At 39.3% G+C, this 22,748-nt stretch overlaps 1 protein-coding gene across 16 annotated transcripts in view; it reads left to right on the forward strand.

Moving 5' to 3' along the window:
• The window catches only part of LOC131166090 (uncharacterized), a 98,052-nt gene that overhangs the window by 69,845 nt on the left and 5,459 nt on the right, over positions 1–22,748 (forward strand). For 10 of the 16 annotated variants that reach the window (XM_058124355.1, XM_058124364.1, XM_058124354.1 and 7 more), the window contains 3 exons: positions 1,934–2,053; positions 2,191–2,279; positions 2,904–2,949. In XM_058124355.1, the coding sequence (XP_057980338.1) occupies positions 1,934–2,053; positions 2,191–2,279; positions 2,904–2,949 (255 nt within the window). Of the gene's footprint in view, positions 1–1,933; positions 2,054–2,190; positions 2,280–2,903; positions 2,950–16,788; positions 17,347–22,748 lie in introns of those variants that run through there. The other 6 variants (XM_058124350.1, XM_058124349.1, XM_058124348.1 and 3 more) reach the window with 1 other exon arrangement.

The following is a 22,748-nucleotide window of genomic DNA, read 5'->3' on the forward strand; positions in this document are numbered from 1 at the left end:
ATGGGACCATGACACTCGGGCAGTGGGCAAGTGTCATGTAGATGGTTATCTTTTTCCTCCCTTTTTCTTTTATATTTTTTGGGTGGGATGTAGTAGTTCAAATTTAGAATATGTTTTTTGGTATAATGGGGGAGAGCTGGGAACACCCTGTATCGGTGGAAGACTTATTAGCCACTCCTTTCGCAGGTTTTGGCAGAAGGAAGGATAGGGCAGCGTTATGGAGGTGTGGTGTATTTGCAATATTGTGGGGGTTATAGATGGAATGGAACACATGAATTTTCTCCGAGAAAAAAATAAATTTTGAATTGGTCTTGGATAAGATTCATTTCGTAGCATCAGTGTGATTGTTGGTTTTGGTTTTTTTAGAGGAAATAGCTTAAAGGAGATTCAAAGAGATTGGAGGAACATGATGGCTTGTTGAGTTTCTTATTTCTGTTGGTTTTTATTGTTTTTTTCTGGTTTGTTCCAGATTTTATTAGGGAGATTTCTTATTCTCCCTCTTATAAATTCTTTTCCCATTAAGATGATTTTCTTATTGAAAAAAAAATACATTGGCCCCTTTTGTCTACGCACATGAGAGAGAGAGAGACCATAGTAAATATAGGTATATTTTCTCATCTGCTTCATAAATTCCAGATTACTTATTTTTCAGGTGGTTCCGACTTCTACGCGAGTGATTGCATAGTTATAGCAGATTCAATTCCCTGGGATGAATCCTGGCTGAAAAGCTTTGTTTACTTGAGTCCGTTTACAAAAGTCATGTTCTCTCACCGAAAATTTCTCAAATTGCAAGACTAAGTCTATTGATTTAACTTTGTTTTGCCAACTGAGTCCTAAGATTCATTTCTGTATTTGTTCAAAGCTCAAACTTGAATTTAATCTTAAATTTGATTCCATCTCAAACGTTCTCACTAATATGGGATAGGTACAAACTATATTGATGATGGAGAGTATTAAATCTTCGCTATACATGATGCATGAAACAAATTGTAGAAGCAGAGCTTAAAATGAGATAAAAACATAAATGTCATACAATGGGGTCCACACTTTAGTGTGTTCCTCAAACCCCATTGAAATTGGATTCCTCTGAGTTCCATTTTGGTCTGTATGATTTTGAATTCAGTTTTTATGTCTGAGGTTTGGAGTATTTAATTGGTTTATGTACTTTGGATCCTTGTTTTATTCTGGTACACAGCCTTTGATTACGGCCTTTATTCATGGTTCTTGGTACATTCTCTCAGTGTTGTCTGGATGACTATATTCAGTAATTGTAATTTGGGGGGGGGGGGGGGGGGGGGGGGGGGGGGTTGCTTTCCTCCTTGCCATGGGTGTGCAAAACTTCAGTCTATGGAATCAAATGAACTTAAGCATGCTTGATCTTTTAGCTTTCTACTGTATTTTAAGATGTAATGTGCAGTTATATGATATGGCAGTTGATGAAAATTTCAGTCAATACATTGTTGATTTAGTTTTTCTTTCCTAATTTAATGCATATTGGTGTGAATTTAAAAAATCATGTTTTTTGGTGGTTTAAAAAATTATGGGTATTAAGGCTTGATATACATTGTTGGCTCACATCCTAATAGTTTAAGGCTTTAAGCTTTTAGGTGAAAGTGGTTGCTTAACATGCCACAAAGCCATGGTTGCCCTGAGATCCTGTATTCTAGTCTTGTTGCCCGCATTTATTCATTGGTTGCTAAAATTATCTTATTCTCTGTAATGGGTGTTATTTGTTGGTTGTTCATCTCTCCATGTGCGATCAGGCTGCACATGCAGGGGAGTGTTAAGACTTAATGTACATTGTTGTTCCACAACCTAACAGCTTAAGCTTAGGCAAAGTGGTAAAATAACAATGGGTAAAATGGTATGCTTAAAACTCACATTTGGCTGTAAATATCATCTGACTACAAGGTAATTTTGACATATTTGACAGATGGATTCTTTAGAAGATTGGGAGCCAACAACTCTTTTTCTGAGACGGTCAGGATACCAAGTTAAGATAAATAAGACGGGTGCCGTAGTAATTGCAGAAAAATTTTCCAAGGACTTATCAGTATGTTCATTATCTTTGAAAAATGAAAAAAAATAATAATAATAATTTAGTTGCTGTCTGTATTACCATTGTGCATAGTTGAGTTGAGAATAATTGTGAGTTATCCAATATAGTTTTATCATGTGTTATTGTTGCAGATCAAAGTTCCTTGTGGGGTGTCAACCCAGTTTGTTTTGATATGTGCCAATGGATCTTCACATCCTTTCAGCACATATGATGATGTTCGGTAATACATTATTTTTGTTTGTGGATTTTCTTTTGTATTAGATGCTTTAATTTTCCTTTATTTAATATATCGTACTGTGTCATTATTAATTAGCATATTGTTGGTGCGCCTAAAAGTTTGTTCTCTATGTTGTTATCACTTTGCTTGCTTGGCCGCCAAAAACCATGTGTCTAGGAGAAAAAATAACAGGGACTTTTGGTCATTAGCATCCATAAGCTCAATAAACTGAATGAAGTTTAAATAAAAATTGAAACAATTTCATGGTAGTTGGACAGACTTTTGAGGTTTCATCGTTGAGAAAGAACAATTGGACAAAAAAAAAAATCAAGGAAAAAAAAAAGATTCTAACTACAATGATCCCCCGTTTTATGAATCCAATGTAAAGTTTGGAGCCATATTATGCCTAAATTAGAGTGGTTAATTATAATTATCAGAAGTAAATAGCCAGCTAATATCCTTTCTTGTTTCTATGTGGTTAATGAACTGGAAATTTGGTTGTTTAAAGCATAAATTGTCAATGCTTTTCTTGAACCTAGTTGTTGACAGCAGAAATTTTTTACTGCAAATAATTTGCTTCCTCTATGTTTAATGATATCTTATAATACTGTTAATTTTCTTTTGTAGGATGCGTGACACTTTAGTGTTGATTATGAGAATGTTCCAAAGCAAGGTATTCTTATTATTACTGTCAAGTGTAATGTCGGTTGATTTGATTTCTACTATTTATGACTAATTATCTATTGGTTTAATCTTTAAAATGAATCAATTACCACCTCATATATATGTAACCCATACACTTTATTTTGAATTCCTTTTTAGACGGAAAAGGGGACTGTGTGATGCCGGACCAATGTCTGACAACTTAAATTCTCAATCCAACTCTAAATAAAATCTTATACATAGGGGAATTTTATAGGCTTACAAGGCCTGGGAAGATATAGAAACTAATTAATGAAACCTAATAAACTAAAATATTAGGAAACCTAGATCTAAAATACTATGGAACCTAAATAAGCAAAGTTACTTAAATAATAATGGGGTAGAATCTTGAAGGTATGGTCCAATACCATAAAATTGAAAATTGAATTAAAATTTAAATTTTTCTATGCCTGTTCCATCAGTCTTTCCTAGAGTCAAAGGGGTGCACAGGCTAGCTCACGTTACCAGCTTCATCTGCATTAGAACGGTTTATGCATCCCAACTCCCATTACCATCTTCAACTTCATCCCAAGAATATTGAAGTGCATTGACTATGTGACCATGAGTGGAGTTCTCACACTAATCTCTACTATAGGCTACAACGAACACAAGTTGTGGGGAAATTGCAATTAAGAGTGTCACTTAAGCCCTCAATTAGCGCATTCAACTTGAAATTATTCATCCCACTTGGAATTAAGTGTCTTGATAGGGGCAGGAGGTGGTTTATGTTGGGGAACAGTTTCGTGCAAGTTGACTTCCAATACTTGCCTTTTTCTCTGCATTCCTACTAAAGGTAGTGGTTTGATCCACAGGGTTAAAGTCATAGGACTGTAGCTCAACATGTAAACCATGACCAAGTCCCCCAATGGATGCATTGTTGTTCATCTTTATCAAAAGAACATCAAGCGAGTAATTTATGAAACTCAAGCTTGTATGCATCAGCATCAGCATCCTCATCTTGTTGGGTCTAGGTTCACAACTTGAAGTACATCTCTTGTTCATAATTGATCACAATGAATTTTCCTCCATCATATGCTGCATAAGATTCCAATTTAGTGAATGGAGCTTTCCTCCAAAGTTAGTGCTGATTAACATGACTATGCCACCAAGTACATGAAAGACCCTTGGGACGAAGAATGCCATGCCAATCTTTTCTTCTGGACAAACCCTTCAATAAGTGAAGATGTTTTCAATTTGGTTGAACTAATCAAATAGGTGTTCTAGATCACCCTCTTTAATAAACTCAGGCAAAGTGATCTTGATTCCATAATTTAGCTTGCAAGAAGTTTGTGATGGAGTAGGCAAAGTATTATGGACATGAACGACATTTGGACTGCTATGTAGGCTGACAACTCTTTTTTTTTTTATCGGGATCAATAATGAGCAAGAGAGTAGAAATTGTGGACTTGAGAGTATGATCTAATTTAGAGACAATTCGATTTTGAAAAGTAACTTCTTCAAAATATACAGAAGCTACATGAGAGATCAATTCATGGATTTCTTTTTCTATCTTTTTTTTTCTACTTGTACATTTGGTCACTTTGTGAGCTATTTGATCACATCAGTACTCGATCACCGTCAAATTTTTGCTATTTGGCTAGTTGTCTCCAGCCAAGTTTATGCAGGGTGTTGTGCTTGCCTGCAATCGCTTGTCTTATGTACACGGTATGGGCAACCATCATGTACATGGTAGGTTTCGTTCATTAAGTAGGATAAGGCCTTAGTGTAAAATGGGAGTATGATTCCTTGGTCAGTTTAATGTTTCCTAATGCTAGAGCTAGTATAACGTAGAAAGCTTTTTAGGGGAGGGTGAATGTTCATCAATAATTGTAAAACTAAACTTTCTAGCATTTGTAGACATGTTCAGCCTACTTTCTTCCATTGCTAAACACACGTTGCTTACGAAGGTGTTAATAATGAATTATGTTGCTTTTCAGTTTATCATCTGACTCTTGTCTACTTCGTGCTTGTTTACTATGTCTCCTTAACTTTGTATTTGATGGTCGAGCATTTGTTCATGTGTTAAAATTGAGGTATACTTTCGACTGACTCGTTAAGAAAGATTGTTATAACTAGTGCTTCATAAATTCGGTTGCCTTCATATTGTGGGATTGTGTGAAGCTTTAGAGGTGCAAACTGAGAAAGCCAATAATATGGTCTTAAAGATGGCCAAACTTGTTGAATGATGAATGGGAGGGATCTCAAAAACTTCAATGGGGTTCTATTATAAAATATTTGAGGGATCTCCGTGCTACAGTAGAAGCTTTACAAATTCAGATGAGTGAGTTTAATGCCAAGATGAACCTAATGGTTCCTACTATTGGTTAGTCCAACCCTACAATAGTAGAGTCTAGAAGAACAAGGGTTCTAGAACCACGAGTGTATGGAGGTGCCCATAATGCTAAGGAATTGGAGAACTTCTTATCTGACATGGAGCAATACTTTCATGTGGTGAGAGCCGACTCAAAGGAGCCGAAAGTATCAAAGGTGATGTTAAAGCTTGATATACATATTTGGCCTACACCCTAACAACTTAAGCTTTTAGGGTGATAATCTAACATGAAATTAGAGCTGGTTACCAAGAGATCGTGGATTCTAGTCTTGCTGCTCGTGTCTATTTTATTGTGTTTAAAATATTATTGTATTCCCTTGGATGGGTGTTATTTATTGTGTGTTTATCTCTCCATGTGCTGTCGGACTGCACATGTGGGGGAGTGTTAAAGCTTGATATACATTGTTAGCTCACAACCTAACAACTTAAGCTTTTAGGTATAGTGGTATCTAACATGTGACAATGTACTTAAGTGGTGATGCTAAGCTATGGTGTCATAGTCTTAAATTTCCACTAAGTTGTCCAAATTTCCATTTTCTGTCACCCTCAAAATTGAAATGGCAGTCAATGTCCATTTTACGTAATTTTCGTCGAAATTTCAAAGAATCATCTGAAATTTATCAAAATCTTGAAATTTTAACAATTTAGGAGCCAAGTGAAATTTCTATCTTAATTTATTTTATTTTTTTTATTGAAACAAAAAGATTATTACAAGGGCGTTTGACATTATATTAACTTACGACAACATTTTATCTAATCATTTGTCTAAATTATCATTATTTTATAATAAATAATATATAAATGATTTACGAATTTCATTTGTATTAATTGAATATGTTTAATGCACATTATCTTACAAAGATGCTTGATACACATTATATTACAACTTTTCCACCTTATACACAACATAGATATATTTAACTTGTAATATATTAGTCCTAAAACTGATATTATTACATCTATTAACCATTTCTAAAGTTTCCATTAAAGAATTCAATGCTTTATTACTGATTTCCGTTATTTTTTCAAATTGCAATTGAAATTGACGTCGAAATTGAATTTTTTGTACTTTTGGAGCTTTGAAATTTGAGTCAAAATCGAAATTAAGACCTTGGGTGGTGTCCTAAGTACAATGAGATACATAATGGACAGGTGTAGTTAATAGTTGGGCAAACTTGAAGAGAGAGATTGAGGTCAAATTCTTTCCGGATAATGTTAGAGTATAATGCTCGATGCAAACTGCGAGATCTTAAGCACATTGCTACAGTAAGATATTATCTGAAAAAATTCTCTACTTTGTTGTTGGATACCTAGGACATGTCAAAAAAAGACTAGCTCTTCTATCCCCTTGAGAAATTAAAGCTATTGGCAAGGGTTGAACTTCATTAACAATGTCATGCCCCGAACCCCAAAATAGGACCCGGAGGTGAGAATGTAACCTAACATGTCCCTGTATCATACAAATCATCACAGATACAGTACAATGGATGAGGGTCCGACCCCGTGGGGTTCGCAGGCACCCTAAACACAACCAACCACAATCATATACGCAGCGGAAAAAAGTCATTCTATATCAACATATGCAGTACCAATTGTACCATACCAGAGTCTATACAAGAGCGGACACAATGCTCTATCAAAACGTACAAACGGGTGCCCAAATATAACCCAAAATGACAACCCAACAAAACTACAGTCATAGCACTTACCCAAGTGCTAATGCAATACACCAGCCACTACGCTCCCTACACCAGGACGCTAGTTCCGGTTACTCGAAGGACCTGTAAAAATGTTCGTACAGCAGGGGTGAGACACCTCTCAGTAAGGAAGAACACAGGTTATATCGGTGTGTGGCATTTGAGTGTTATCATGATACACACACGCAGTTAAATGCATTCCAGTACTAATTTACACAGTGCATACACGCACACATACAGCGGCCATTTATACGTAGTCCCATCACAATACATACACATGATCAGTAATCCTCAGTGTCGTCACACTCTTCGGCCCGAAATCGGCCCGCGACATACGGCGTTGGCCTGTAGCCAACCCTCGAACACGGCGCCACCGGCACATGGCTAGTCCTCGACTCACATGGCATCGTACCGGCGCTAAACTGGTGGATCCACATCCTTCGGCCTGATCTGCCGGAATAGGCTCACGCCCTCGGATATAGAGCCGGACACTCTTGCCTACATGGTAGGCGATAACACGCTCTCGGATATAGAGCTGGACACTCTAAGTACCTGAGACAATTTCGGAACCGCGTTCCTACTAGCATTTCAACATATCACACACACATGCATGCTCATATAACCAAACAAATCACACTCATTTGGTAATCTAAATCATGGTTTTCCAAACAAATACAGTTTAAATAAGTCAAGGCACGGTCATCCTAATATCACAGTATAAATTACACATATACTCGGTTTTCAACAAAACCCGGGATTCAGCCCGTCGCCCCCTTTTTCCCAAAACTGTAATAATGAAAAACCCATAGTTTTCCCTGTTAGATCCCCCCAAATGAGTAGACAAAACACACACAGGACCGTGGACCACAGTTCCACCGAGTCCAATTTAAAAAATAACCAATATAAACATAGTTCCCCTTACCTTAACCCCGTAAGCAAATCCCGAACTCCAAGGTCCCTAAACAGCGAATCGAGTTCCAAAACCTACAAATCACAGTACAGAATATGTTCACAAGACAGTTACCTACAAATCTACTGGATCAGAATTGAAAATCGAGCCTTACCTCGATTTTACGCCGAAACCCGAAAATCTCCGAAACGAGATTCTGATCCTTAGAAGTTGTAGAGAATCCTTCCACAATCCTCGTGGTAGCTTCCGTTTCTCAATTCTGTCAACGATCGGCGAAGAATTCTAGAGAGGAGTAGGGAGAGGTTTAGAGAGAGAGAGAGAGATATTTGAGATTTCTTAATGAGGAAGCAAAGGAAATTTCCTTTTATAGCCCTTTGACCCAGCAATTTCCAATTTTGCCCCTCTCTTAATATTTAAACCCATTTTTCATATTTTGGGTTCTTACAATCTCCCCTCCTTACAAAAATTTCGTCCTCGAAATTTGCCATCTCTTATTCCTAGACTCATACATATAGTCAAATACATAGACACAACTCAAGAATGAACTGGCGATCACCACAGCGCAGTCCCATCATACACATACACATAGACACAACTCAAGAGCGAACTGGCGATCACCATAGCGCAGTCCCATCATACACATACACATACATACCTTCACTTATGGCGGAGGAATACCGTGGTTACATATACAATAGTCTCAGGAGTTCACAATACTCACACTCCTGACGACTAACCACCTATCCCAACCCACAGTAGGATCATGTACAAGTGCTCAAAATAACTGTGGATACTTTCGGCATATTTCCGTTTCCAGTTCCCAAGAAGTTTCCTCAACCTCATGGTTTCGCCACAATACCTTCACTAACGGTATCTCTCTGGTACGAAGCTTCTGAACTTTACGATCCAGAACCTGAACAGGTATCTCCTCATACGCTAAAGTATCCCCAATTTCCAACTCACCATAACTAATCACATGTGAAGGATCCAACACGTACCTCTTCAACATGGAGACGTGAAAAACATCATGGACCCTCGAAAGTGCTGGAGGTAATGCAACTTTGTAGGCGACCGGACCCACTCGCTCAAGTACCTCGAATGGTCCAATATACCTCGGGCTCAGCTTGCCCTTCCTGCCGAATCTCATCACTCCTTTCATCGGAGCAATACGCAGAAATACCTTACCTCCCACTTCAAACTCTAACTCACGGCGGCGAACATCTGCATAACTCTTCTGTCAACTCTGAGCTGATTTAATCCTCTCCCGGATCAAACCCACCTTCTCAGACACCTGCTGCACAAATTCAGGTCCTAACACCTGACGTTCACCAACTTCATCCCAACACAAGGGAGATCGACACCTCCGACCATACAAAGCCTCAAACGGTGTCATCCCGATACTAGACTGGAAGTTGTTGTTATAAGCGAACTCCACAAGTGGCATAAACTATATCCAGTTACCACCAAAGTCTAACACACAAGCTCGCAACATATCCTCCAATATCTGTATCGTCCTCTCCGACTGTCCATCAGTCTGGGGGTGAAACGCTGTACTGAAAGTAAGTTTCGTCCCCAATGCCTCCTGCAAACTTGTCCAGAATCGAGAAGTAAACCTCGGATCTCAATCTGACACAATGGACACCGGTACCCCGTGCATTCTCACAATCTCATGCACATACAAACCTGCTAGCCTACTCAAAGGATAGCTAACCTTCATCGGTATGAAATGAGCAGATTTCGTCAATCTATCCATGATCACCCAGATAGCATTCTGCTCGTGAAGCGTTGGTGGCAAACCGGTCACAAAATCCATGGAAATATGCTCCCATTTATACACCGGAATAGGCAAAGGCTGCAACGGCCCTGCCGGCCTCTGATGTTCAGCTTTCACCTGTTGACACGTCAGACATTGCTCCACAAGCTGAGCAATCTGCCTCTTTATACCAAACCACCAGAAGGTCTCGCGCAAGTCTCGATACATCTTTGTACTACCAGGATGTACCGTATACATAGAACGATGCACCTCCTCTAGAATCATCCTTCTAATCTCATCATCGTTCGAAACACACAGTCTGGTCCCAAACCTCAACATACCTCCTTCAGAGATGTTAAACTCTGTAGCCAATCCCTGCTGTACCTTTTCCATAGCCTCTGCCAACTCTGCATCACTATCCTGCGCGGCTTTTATACGCTCAAATAGGGTCGGTTGGACCACCAAACCAGCAAAATAAGCCTGATGATCACCAACCACCAACTCTATACCTGAGCTCTCCAAATCCCGTCTAATGTGACACTGAGTTACAACCGCAGATACATTTGTAGGTCCTGACTTCCGACTCAATGCATCAGCCACCACATTTGCCTTCCCCGGGTGATAACTGATCGTGCAATCGTAGTCCTTGATCAACTCTAGCCACCGCCTCTGCCTCATATTCAACTCCTTATGTGTGAAGAAATACCTGAGGCTCTTATGGTCAGTGAAGATCTCACATTGCACCCCGTACAAATAGTGTCACCAGATCTTCAGTGCATACACAACAGTAGCCAACTCCAAATCATGCGTAGGGTAATTCTTCTCATACTCCTTCAGTTGCCGAGAAGCATATGCCACAACCTTACCCTGCTGCATAAGCACACATCCTAAGCCCTTCAGAGACGCGTTGCTATAAATCACAAATCCACCATCCCCCGAAGGAATGGTCAACACTGGAGCAGTAACTAGTCGGTGCTTCAACTCCTGGAAGCACTGCTCGCAATCATTGGTCCACTCAAACTGGACTCCCTTCTTGGTCAATCGAGTCAGAGGTTCAGACAGTTTAGAGAAACCCTCTACGAACCGACGATAGTAACCTGCCAGTCCTAGAAAACTCCGAACCTCCTGCACATTCTTCAGCCTTACCCAGTCGACCACAGCTTTAATCTTGCTAGGATCAACAGATATTCCATCCCCAGTAACCACATGGCCTAAGAACGCAATCTGACTCAACCAGAATTCACACTTGTTCAACTTAGCATACAACTTCTTCTCTCACAGAATCTATAACACTAACCTCAAATGTTCTTCGTGTTCTTCCGTACTCCTCGAGTATACCAGAATGTCATCGATGAATACCACCACGAACCGATCTAGGTACTCATGGAAAACCTTGTTCATCAGATCCATGAACACCACCGAAGCATTCATCAACCCAAAAGGCATGACTAAAAACTCGTAGTGGCCATAGTTTTAGAAGGCGAGCTTTCTGATATTGTTAGAATGGAGTACTGCAAGGGCCACCACAAGTCTTTCTTGGACCTTAAGAAGTTCACCTGGTTCCTTCGTGCTTGGGAAGAATTTTGGGCTATGGGTGGTAATTCTTCCTCTTGGTTTTGCAAATCAAGGGTTAGGGATAAAATCCTTTCGCTTTCCTTTAAATTGAATAGACATGGCAAGTTCTTATCCCTTATGGAGACCAATAGCGGTGGTTGGAGGCATCTGGTCTTCCTAGAGAGGTTCGGTTCAAAAGGTTAGAAAAAGTTGCCTGATGCAGTCGCCATCATTGGATAATGCTTGCTCCCTCCCTCCCTCCCTAGTCCCTCCTCCTAGAAGCCCAATGTTTCGACTTCCAATCCATTTTCCCACAGCTCAGACCTGGATATCTTGAAGGCTTCAGCCCCTCCTTTGGCTCCTCCATCTTTGGCAGGTCCATTGGCTCACCACTTGTGCCCCCACTGCATCTGCCCCTATTATGGTGTACCCTCTCAATTGCTCCCTAGAGCCAACTAGCTACAAGTGCCACCACAAGTTGGGTTGAAGATTGAAGGCATTTAAACTTTTTCAAATTGTTAAAAAGAGCAGGAGCCCCTCTGTTCTTGGTTTCTCTAGTCTTAAGCCTGCCAGGCCTAAGATTTTCTCCTCCTTCTTTGACCTCGAGAAGGACTTGAAGGGTTCTGACAATGTGATCAAAGGGGATACTCTCCTTGGTCTCCCAACTCTAATTCTTCTCCTTCAGCTATTGACAATGCAACAAGAAATTGGACATAAACAGGGAGCTAAACCGTTTAGAATGGTCAGTTAATTATGATAGGTTATGAGTTTGTACAAATTTGGTGGAGGCAAGTAGTAGTTGAGGTGCTTGGTTAAATAATGTTGGGGAAAATCGTCTTTTGGAATGTGAGGGGGCTGAATGACAAATCCAAAAGAAGCATAATTAGATCCTTTCTCTAGGATTGGAGAATTGACATTGTTTCCTTGCAAGAGACCAAAGTGGAGAACATGGATTTTTTCTTGTTAGAGATCTTTGGGGATGGGAGACCTATGGATGGGTTTCCCTTGGTGCTGTGGGTAATGCTGGAGGCATCCATGTTATGTGGAATCTTAATGTGGTGGAGTTTCTAGATCATTCCATCAACTCCTTTTCAATCTCGTGTTTGTTCAAAAACCTAGACAACAATTTCTTTTGGAATCTCACTTGAGTCTACGAACTAGGTGAAGGACCCTCTAGAAATTTTATTTTGGCAAAGCTCTTCGAAATTAGAAGTTATTGGGATGCTTCTTGTATTATTGATGGGGATCTCAACATGGTGCTTTTTCCTCATGAAAGAAGTGGAGGTGGCATGGAGAGCAGTTGCATTAGAGAGTTTCTAGAGTTCATTAATGCGAATGCCCTCATTGATCTTCTACTCATGGGAGAAACGTTTACTTGGTCCAACAATAGAGAGCCACCCTCTTTCTCTAGGATTGACAGATTCCTTATCTGTGTAGATTGGGACATTCACTATCCAAAGCCACTCAAGGACTCCTTCTCAGACCCACATTGTTTCAGTTCCCTATTCTTATTGACACCTCCTGTGTACCAAGAGATTGGAAGGGATTCAAAGGAGATTCCTTTGGGGGACCAATCAGTTCAAGAGGCTTGGGTTTATAGTCCATCCACATATTCAATAAAGCCTTTCTTGGAAAATGGCTTTGGAGATTCATGATTGAGAAGGATCACTTTTGGTAGTTGCTATCAAATATGGGTTTGAGCACAACGGGCGAACCTCTCGGGCTAGCAGAGGATCATATGGTGTAGAAGTGTGGAAATACATTAGTAAAGGTTGGAATGACTTCTGCTTTATTAGATTTCAGGCGGGGGAAGGAAACAACATTTATTTTTGGCATGATGCGTGGATTTATCCAGTTGCTCTCAGTGTCTCTTTTGCAGCCATTTACAACATTGCTTGTGATAGAGATGCTCACATTAGTCAGCACCCTCAAGCATTATTACAGGGGTTTTCTGGAGTATCTTTTTTCATAGAAATGTGGAAGATTGGGAACTTCACCAGCTCATTGATTTCTACAGTCATCTTTACTAAATCCAGCCTCAAAACACTCTTGATCTTCCTATTTGGTCCTTGAACAAGAAAGGGGTTTTCACTATCAGATCCTTTTACAAGAAACTTTTTATCTAGAAATCAATCAACATTCAGTCCCCTTGGTCTGATTTATACAAGACAGCTGCCCCAAAAAAGGGTGCTTTTTTTACTTGGGAAACAGCTCATGGTAAGATCTTGACCCTATACAACTTGCAGAGAAGGGGCTTCTCCATTGCCAACAGATGCTCCCTTTGCACGGTTGAGGCTGAATTAGTTGACCATACCCTTCTCTATTGCCCTTGGACTACAAATCCTTGGAATGTGGCTTTGTCTCTTATCGAACAAAGGTGGGTTACCGCTAGATCTATGGACGGGAAACTCTGGTCTTGGAGAGGGATCTGGGCAACAAGAAAAAGAGGAAGGCTTTGTCTCTCACTCCCCTCACAATTTACAGGTGATCTTGGAAAAATAGGAACATAAGGGTTTTCAAAATTCAATCTCGTTGCTTCAGTTCAGCAAAGAGCAGTTGTTTACTAGAGTTACTGGTTGGCGTAGTGGATTTTTTATTTCTACGACACTTTATAGGGTGATTGATTTCTTGTGCTTCAGGTTGGCATCCCCTTGATGCCCTTTAATGCATACCTTTCTTACCAATCAGGAAAAAAAAAAAAACAAAAACAAAAACAAAAAAAAAAAAAAACAAAAAACAAAACAAAACAAAAACAAAAAAAAAAACAAATTTCCATGTTTTACTACTAATTTTTATAATTTTTTAAAATCAAATTCAAAATTGATATCGAAATCGAAAATTACTTGGCTGGCACCACTTGCTTAAGTATTGTTGCTGCCATAGCGTCAAGTCAAAAACGAAATATAAACAACCAATAATGCACATAGATTAAGTATTTTTAAAATTATTTGACTATTTAATAATGAATAATAATTAAATCATACTATTCTCTCTTCCTTCTAATATTTGTTTACCTAATAATAATAGTAGTAAGTTTCAAGAACATTTTAGGAAAATAAAAAAATTATAAATTTTGTCTAAAATCATTTTTAGTAACTATGTTATTGCAATTAGCTAATAAATGATTATGACCAACATATTTACAATATTATCTATAATGAATGCAATATTATCATTGTGAAGAACATATATAAATACATGCTCACATAAATACAAATATATATTATTGGCATCACTGGTTTGACCCAGTGGTCCGGCTGTCCAACTAGTTGAACCAATCCAATGACCTCATCGGGTCAATCATTGGTTCAGGTTTTGAAAACATGATCTAGAGCTTCAACCCATTTGCGATCAAATTCTTGCCTATGAATCTATCCCATGTATGGATGAAGCTTACGCTAGAATCCTAAAGGATCACCAAAGATGGCTCTCAATCTTCTTTTCAAGCTTCTTCACGTGATAGTTCAACCATGGTCGGTCGTACATTCAACTGTGGTTGAGGAAGTGTTAGAAGATGTGGAAGAGGTTTGGATCACTGTCATGGCAAAAGTAGTGTATCAAGAAAAGGAGTTCGTTGTGGCAATTCTCGCTATTGCACACATTGTGGCAAGGACAATCATGCAATTGATTGATGTAGGGATCTCCATATGAAACCTACTTGGGCCAGTAAGTCACTTGTTGATGGTGATACTATGATTGACACCAATGCACTTGGCCACTCCACTAGGGAGTTGAGTACATGATCTACTCGAGAGGAGTATAACAATCTTCTTTGCATGGTTCAACTACTCCAACCCAGTCTTCTACATCTAGCACTACTATGGTCCATTTAGGTACAAGTTACAACTGCCTTCTTACGTCTTCAACCTCCTCACCATGGATTATTGACTCTGGTGCCACTACCTCCTCCTATATGACTGATAGTCCTAGTTTATTATAATCCATAAAACCCATTACTTTACACAATAATATTCTTTTGTTTCCTTCTATTCATCTTTATTTATGTTATATGTGTGCATAAATTTCCCTTCAACCTATTATTAGTTAGTCAATTAACTAAGCCACATAATTGTTCTAAGACCTTCTGTCCCTTCTCATTGTGTTATTTATCTAGAAAGAAAAGGATTGGTGGAGGGCTTGAGAAGGATGGTTTGTACTATTTCGATGGTGGTGGTGGTAGACCCAATTTCTAATCATTACGTTTCTCTATATCACTGGCATGCTCATATGAGTCATCCATCACTTAAAAATTGTAACAAGTTTTTCCTATGTACAAGTATACTTCCCATTCAAAGTGTTTTGTGTGTCAATTAGGAAAACATACTAGGACATCTTTTCCATCTAGAGTCGAGTCTCTTAGTAAATCATTGTTTTATCTTATTTATTTTAATATTTAGAGTCCATGTAAGGTCTAGAATTTGATCGGTCATCAATATTTTGTGTCTTGTGTGGATGATTTTTTATGTATGATCCAGATCTATCTGTTAGACGAGAGGTCTGAATTTCTTAATGTATTTACTCATCAGAAAGGCACTCAAACATGCATAGGTATGTAAATGGATTTGGTTTAGTGGAGATCCCACCCCAATTCGCCCCTATAGGGGCGGATTTGGGAGTCTCTAAACAGATTCGGGGCAGTAGTTCGGGAGATTTTTATGATTGAGGCGGATTTTGGGCTGGAAACATGAAGAGTTTTTTCTTACCCCAATTCCGCCCCACCCCGATTACTGCCCCGTTTATAACTCACCCCATTCTACCCTGCCCCAAATGTTATTTAATATATAAATTTTATATATATATATATATATATATATAATATAATATAATATGTATGTGTAATAACATTACACCCGTGTCGATAATAATACAAATTTTAAAAATAAAGGGCAAAAATGGAATAAGATATATTAGGGGTAAAAGTGGTATTTAAATGAAAGAACATATCATTTAGGGAATTAGGGTTTAGAATGATTCAATCATTTAGATGAATTAGATCTCGGAAGGGGAGTGCCAATTGCCAAGTGTGGGATTAGGAGGATGTCTGAATAGCTAGTGAAGTGCATTGTTCTTGGGGGTTAATTACTGTTCAAAACAATGGGGGCAGAAGGATGGGAGCAGTACCATAGCAAGCTTGAATCCATGATGCAAGGGAGCCCATGGCTTTGTGATGTCTAATATATTAATATGGTTCCTTGGAGCTGCAGTTGTGTTTTAGACTTGATGTTTCCATATAACAGGAGAGGTGTTCCCTATTTGATCCATTTTCATGTTCTTTGTTAACTTCTCTGTGTGCTGTGCCTACCTTCTCTGTTGAATTTTGTGCTTGCCTTCCAGATTTTGGTGTACATGCTTTTTGTGTTTGGATTTATCTTCCACAGTTTGGGTTTGTATTTTTGTTTGGGGGATCTTCCTTCTTTTTTTTTTTTTTTTTTTTTTTGTTTTATTTATTCTGAATTTATAATGATGTTATACCTATTCTTGGGATTGTTTTGCTTATATGCTCAAATTTGAAAAACTGAGGGGGGTTGATGTTGACAACCCAAGCCCTAATCCTTCTTCTTCAGGGTGTCGGGGCACTACTCGGGGCAGCATTCAAGTACCCAGCTGGGGGCAGGGCTCCTAACAATTTGGGGATGGCATGGTGATTTTTCCCCGAAGCGGCTTCGAAGCGGGGCAATTTGGCCAAGCAGTGATGGTATTGGCCATCGCACTCCAAATCCACCCCGTTGACATCCCTAAAGATGCACTCAGCAGTCCTTAGTTACTTATTTTGTTGCTCATTATGTTTCAGTTCTTCACCTTCCTAGTCATACGTATTCTTTTGCCTTGTTTATTTCCTCTATTTTTCCCCCTCCTTGCATGTTGAAGTGCTTGCTAACCCTGGGTGGAAGCATGCAATGGATGTAGAAGTGGATCCCTTGAGCACTCAAGGGACATTGGGCTTGGTGGATCTTCCTCCTTGTAAGAAGGTGGTTAGGCTTCATTGAGCCTACCACATTTAATATCCTTCTACAACATTGTTGAATGGCTTAAGGTTCGATTGATTGCCAATGGGTACACCCGAACATATGGTATTGATTATATTGAGACATTCTCTCCTATTGCTTGACTAAATTCTGTTCAAATGTTGATCTCATTGGCAGTTAATGTTGATTGGTCCTTATACTAGTTGGATGTTGTTAAGGCTTTGATGCACAACCTAATAGCTTAGGCTTTTAGGTAAAGCGGTAATATAACATGGTGTCAAAGTTGGTTATGAGGAGGTCCTGGGTTCTAGTATATTGCCCATATTTAATGTAAGTTGTTGAAAAAAAAAATGATTTGTCTCCCCAATATGGGTGTTAATCATTGTTTGTTTATCTTTCCATGCTGCTGTTTGCGCGTGCGGGGGAGTGTTAAGGCTTGATATACATTGTTGGCCCACAACATAATGGATTAAGCTTTTAGGTAAAGTAGTATTCTAACATATTTCTGAAAAATGTCTTTTTTTATGGAGATTTGCAATAAGAGGTATAGATGGAGCAACCTCCGAGGGATGATGCTCAAGAGGAGAATGGTAAAACATCGAAGTTGCATAAAACCATTTATGGTCTTAAGCAGTCTCCTCAAGCCAGTGTTCACAAATTTATTGTGATGGTCTCTACATTTAGCTTAGTTCAGTTGTATTCTGATCATTCGATCTTCGCCCACAAAAAGGAGAAAAATGTGGTAATTCTTGTAGTTTATGTTCGTGATATCATCAGCATTGGCACTGATCAGATCAGGATTGCAGATGTTAAGCAATAGCTTCAAGCTAAATTTCAAATCAAGGACTTGGGTACTTTGCGTCTCTTTTTTGGTATTGAGATTGTCGATGTAAGAGAGGATTGAGTCTATCTTAACGAAAGTATACCTTGGACTTGCTAAGTGAGACTAGTTTGTTGGGAGCTATCAGTTGATACTCCTATGAATCCTAACACGAAGTTTTGTAGGGACGTTGGACTAGACTCTGAAGACAAACATTGATAAAGGCACTCGATTGGCAAGTTGGTCTACTTGACTATCACTAGACCTAACATATATTTTGTAGTGGGGGTGGTGAGTCATAAAAGAAAATCCCAAACAACCACATTGAGTAGCTGTTTTAGGACTTTGCGGTATCTCAAAGGCTCTCCCTGATCCCGGCAAAGGTTTGATATATAAATGTAATAAAAACTGTGAGATCATGGGATACTCTTATTTAGATTAGGTTCACTCTGTTGATGATCGAAGGTCTGCTAAATAATGTACTTTCGTGGGAGGTAATCTTGTTACCTGGCGTAGCAAGAAACAAACTGTAGCAAGATCCAGTGCTGAAGCAGAACACTGAGCTTATGCGACTGAAGTCTCTTCTGTCAGAAATGGGATTTTTGGCAACGAAGCCTATGGATATGTTTTTGTGATAATAAATTTGCCATTTATGTCGCCAGCAATCCAATATTTCATGAGAGGACAAGGCACATTAAAGTTGACTATCATTTTGTGAGATGCTGTGCTGAAGAAGGTCTTGAGGACTTCTTTTGTGAAATATGTGGATCAGTTAGATGATGTTTTTACAAAGCCTTTATATAATCTGCCTTTCTAATAGTTGTGAGAAGCTGGGGTTGGGTGATATTTGTACATCTCCTTGAGGGGGAGTATCAGAAGAAAATATGTTATTTCAGCAATTAGGTTGTGTGAGTTATACAAATACTTGTCATAAGCTGAGGCATGGAAGGACCACTGTCCTCAAACCCGATTTCACGCCTACGAAGAACATTTCTTGGTGCATAGAGTGACTGTGTGCACAACCTCCAGGATTACTCAGTTAGCTCGGTTTTGTGTGCACTCACAAACACTAAAGCTATTGGAGATGTATCATTTAATTATCCAACATAATGTAAATCTCAAGAGAGAATAGAAGATAGGGTTATTTTGAAGAAGATTACCATATCTTGAAGAAGCTGGATAACAGTTTGGAATTTTTGTCCTTAAGACTTTTCTGTTATTAATAATATATTAGTGAGCAGATCTGGAGTTGCATGTAAGTCGTAAGGCTCCAGGGGAACTGCCGCCTCTTCTTCTTATGCTGCAAGGCCAAACAGAAATCCTCCACGTGACAGAAGACATTCTGAAAATAGATAAAGCACAAGAAGCACAACTAAACAAAGAACTTAGATTTCAACGCCCAAGAAAGCAGCTCCAGCAGAGTCTGACACAACATAATCCAGCACCCTGTGAGGTATGGCAGGCTAAAAGCAAATGGCACTAGTACATCACATATCTACAAGACGCAAAGGCACATCTCAAAGAGCTGGATCAAACACCGAACAACCACCTAATAACACTAGAAGCTGATCTTAAGAGGAGCAAACTAGGCTCACACCAGTTCAGAGTCTTCAGATAAGGCAGAGAAAAACAAATACAACAAGAGAACACCAGACACGACACCAGACCGCAAAAAGAAGCAGGTGTAGGCATGAGCAGAAACTCAAACAGCGGCGCAAGCAATAAATAGTACCCTGGAGAGCTTCAAAGAGCAGCCACATTCCTCAACACGCATAACACAACCGGGCTGCTCCCGGCAAAATGTAACCAGTATCCATAGCACTTTGAACCAAGTGCACAGAGCATTGTAGACATTAACTATAGGCCTCACAAATCAGCCATGAAGCTGCCAGCCAGAGAACCAAGACACTACAACCTATTGAACGCAGCAAGTAATACATAGTAAGTGCAGAGTAGGACTACCAAATCAAAGAGCAACTAGGCCAGACGTCTAATAGCAGAACTCAACTCTTCATGCCATGTCACATGCATAAAAGATGCACACACAGATAGCATCCATATAGATGCAATCACTGTGTAGAAATCCCGTGTATATTGGAGAGATCATGTGTATATTGGAGAGATTTAGGGGGTATTTATTGTATATTATTGAGTGAGATTCTTTTAGGAGATTGTTTCCATATTTAGAGTATAGATTGTATTATAAGTAGTTTGTATTGGCTTGTACAAAATTAAAAGAAATACAGAAATTATTCATTCTGATTTCATGGTATCAGATCTAGGAGATTAAACCTAACTATCAATGGCGGAAACCGCCGGCCAAAGTAGAGGTTCGATGACCTCTGAATCTCACAAGGCCCTCCAATAGAGTTTCACAGGATTCGAGAATTCCATGGATTCCTCTTCGTCACTGGCGTTGTCGCTGCATCTGGCCATCTCCGTCTTGATCGGTGCCTCCGCCAGAGCATCCCTAAGGCCCTCATCGCCTTCTACCAGAAGGACATCTTGGTTCGCTACGACCGGACCCTCCTGTTTGCCGATCTCCGACAATGCGAGCCAAAGAAGTTCAGTTGTCACAGTGCTCGCGCCAGGTTCCAGAAGTCCTACCACTACAAGGCGCTGCAAACCATCCTACTGCTCGGCCGCCACCTCTTCAACAACGTCGACATGCACATCCGTGTCAAGGGCGAAGGCCACACCTCCCAGATCTATGCCATCCGCCTTATACATTCACAAGAACGGCGTCGACCAAGTCCTTCGCCGCCTCATTGACATCTGACGCAAGCTTCCTCTCGATAACGTTGACCATTTTTCCGTGTTGCGTGGCTGGGAAGAAGAAGAAGAGGAAAGACTGGAGCGATACTTTGACATCCAACGAGATTTTTATGTCTTTGGTTCAGATAGAGAAATTGGGATTGATGAGAAAATGTTGAGGCAGTTGGTGGACCAGACCTTGTTTAGTTATTACAGAGCTTCATCTTCCACAAATATTTCTTCGGGTTCTTTAGCCCAAAGAGGTAATTTTTTGCAAGCCTTGAATATAACCTCTAAATCCAAAACTCCTTGTATTATTGATTCTGGTGCTTCTAATCACATGCCTATCATCTTTTCTTATCATATTCACCTTGTGCTGGAAATTTGAAAGTTAAAATTGCAGATGGATCACTCTCGTCTGTTGCAGGCAAAGGGAATATCCGAATCTCTAACTCCATAACACTAGAGTCCGTTCTTCATGTTCCTAATTTATCCTACTTACTATCCATTAGCCAGTTAACTAAGAATTCCAATTGTTCTGCTAAATTTCTTCCCTCTCATTGTGTTTTTTCAAGACCTATCATTGGGGAAGACGATTGGCACTGCTAAGGACTGTGAGGGACTCTACTACTTTGAGGAGGCTAATGTGAGTGAACAATGTCAAACTGCTATCTGTGATTCTGCATCTATTCCTAGGGATAGTGAAATTTTGTTATGGCATTCTAGGATGGGTAATCCAAATTTTCAATATCTAAGACATTTATTTCCTTCCATTTGTTCAAATAAAACGTCTTCTGAATTTCAGTGTGAGATTTGTAAACTTGCAAAACACCATCGTAATTCCTTTTCAAAATCCACATACAAACCATCCAGACCCTTTACTATGATTCACAGTGATTTATGGGGATCCTCACGCTCTCTTAATTGCACTCACATGAGATGGTTTGTTACTTTTATTGATGATCGTACTTGTATTTGTTGGGTTTACTTGCTGAAAGATAAAACTAAAGTCCGTTCTATTTTTGTCAATTTTCGCTCCATGATTCAAACACAATTCCAAACTCACATTCAAATTTTACGTACTTATAATGGTATGGAATATTTCAATGATTTTTTTGGACATTATCTCCAAGAAAATGGAATTGTTCATCAATGTTCCTGTGAGGATACCCCTCAACAAAATGGGGTTGCTGAACGTAAAAATAGGCATATTCTTGAAGTAGCTCAAGCATTAATGTTCACTGCAAATATGAAAAAATATTTTTTGGGCAATGTCATTTTAACAGCTACACTTCTCATTAATCGAATGCCTATTCGAGTTCTTTCTTTTGCCACTCCTCTCCAGAAATTTCATGAATGTTTTCCCAACTCTCGTCTCCACTCTAATCTCTCTTTGAAAATCTTTGGATGTACTGCATTTGTTCATGTTCATGCTCACAATCGGGATAAATTGGAATCTCGTGCCATTAAGTGCGTTTTTATTGATTACTCTCCTACTCAAAAAGGCTACAAATGTTATGAAACTGTCACAAAAAAATTGTTTGTTAGCCTTGATGTCACGTTCTTTGAAACCACTCCTTACTTCCCAAAGCCCTCTCTTCAAGGGGAGAAATGGAGTGAAGATCGGTTCTTTGATTTCTCTATTGATGAATCTGTGCCATACACTAAGTCTACCATTGCATAATGTCATGTACAAAAGACCACTTAAACTTGACGGGAGATGCAAAAAAACAAAACAATACAAAAATACTTGTTTACTTAAGAAAGCCAAACACAAAGAACAAGGAGAATCTCATACCTGAGGCACCAAGAGAGTTGGAACTGGTGATAGCTCCGAGCAATCTTGAGTCCACGCCCAATCTCAATCAGTTAATAGATGACCATGAGCTCCCTTCTGATAAGCCTGTACTCGATGAAATCAATTTACCCATTGTAGTCAGAAAACAAACTAGGTCATGTACTCAATATCCTTGGTCAAAATACA

The sequence above is a fragment of the Malania oleifera genome, chromosome 10 (assembly GCF_029873635.1).
Source record: "Malania oleifera isolate guangnan ecotype guangnan chromosome 10, ASM2987363v1, whole genome shotgun sequence".
Classification (NCBI taxonomy): Eukaryota; Viridiplantae; Streptophyta; class Magnoliopsida; order Santalales; family Ximeniaceae; genus Malania; species Malania oleifera.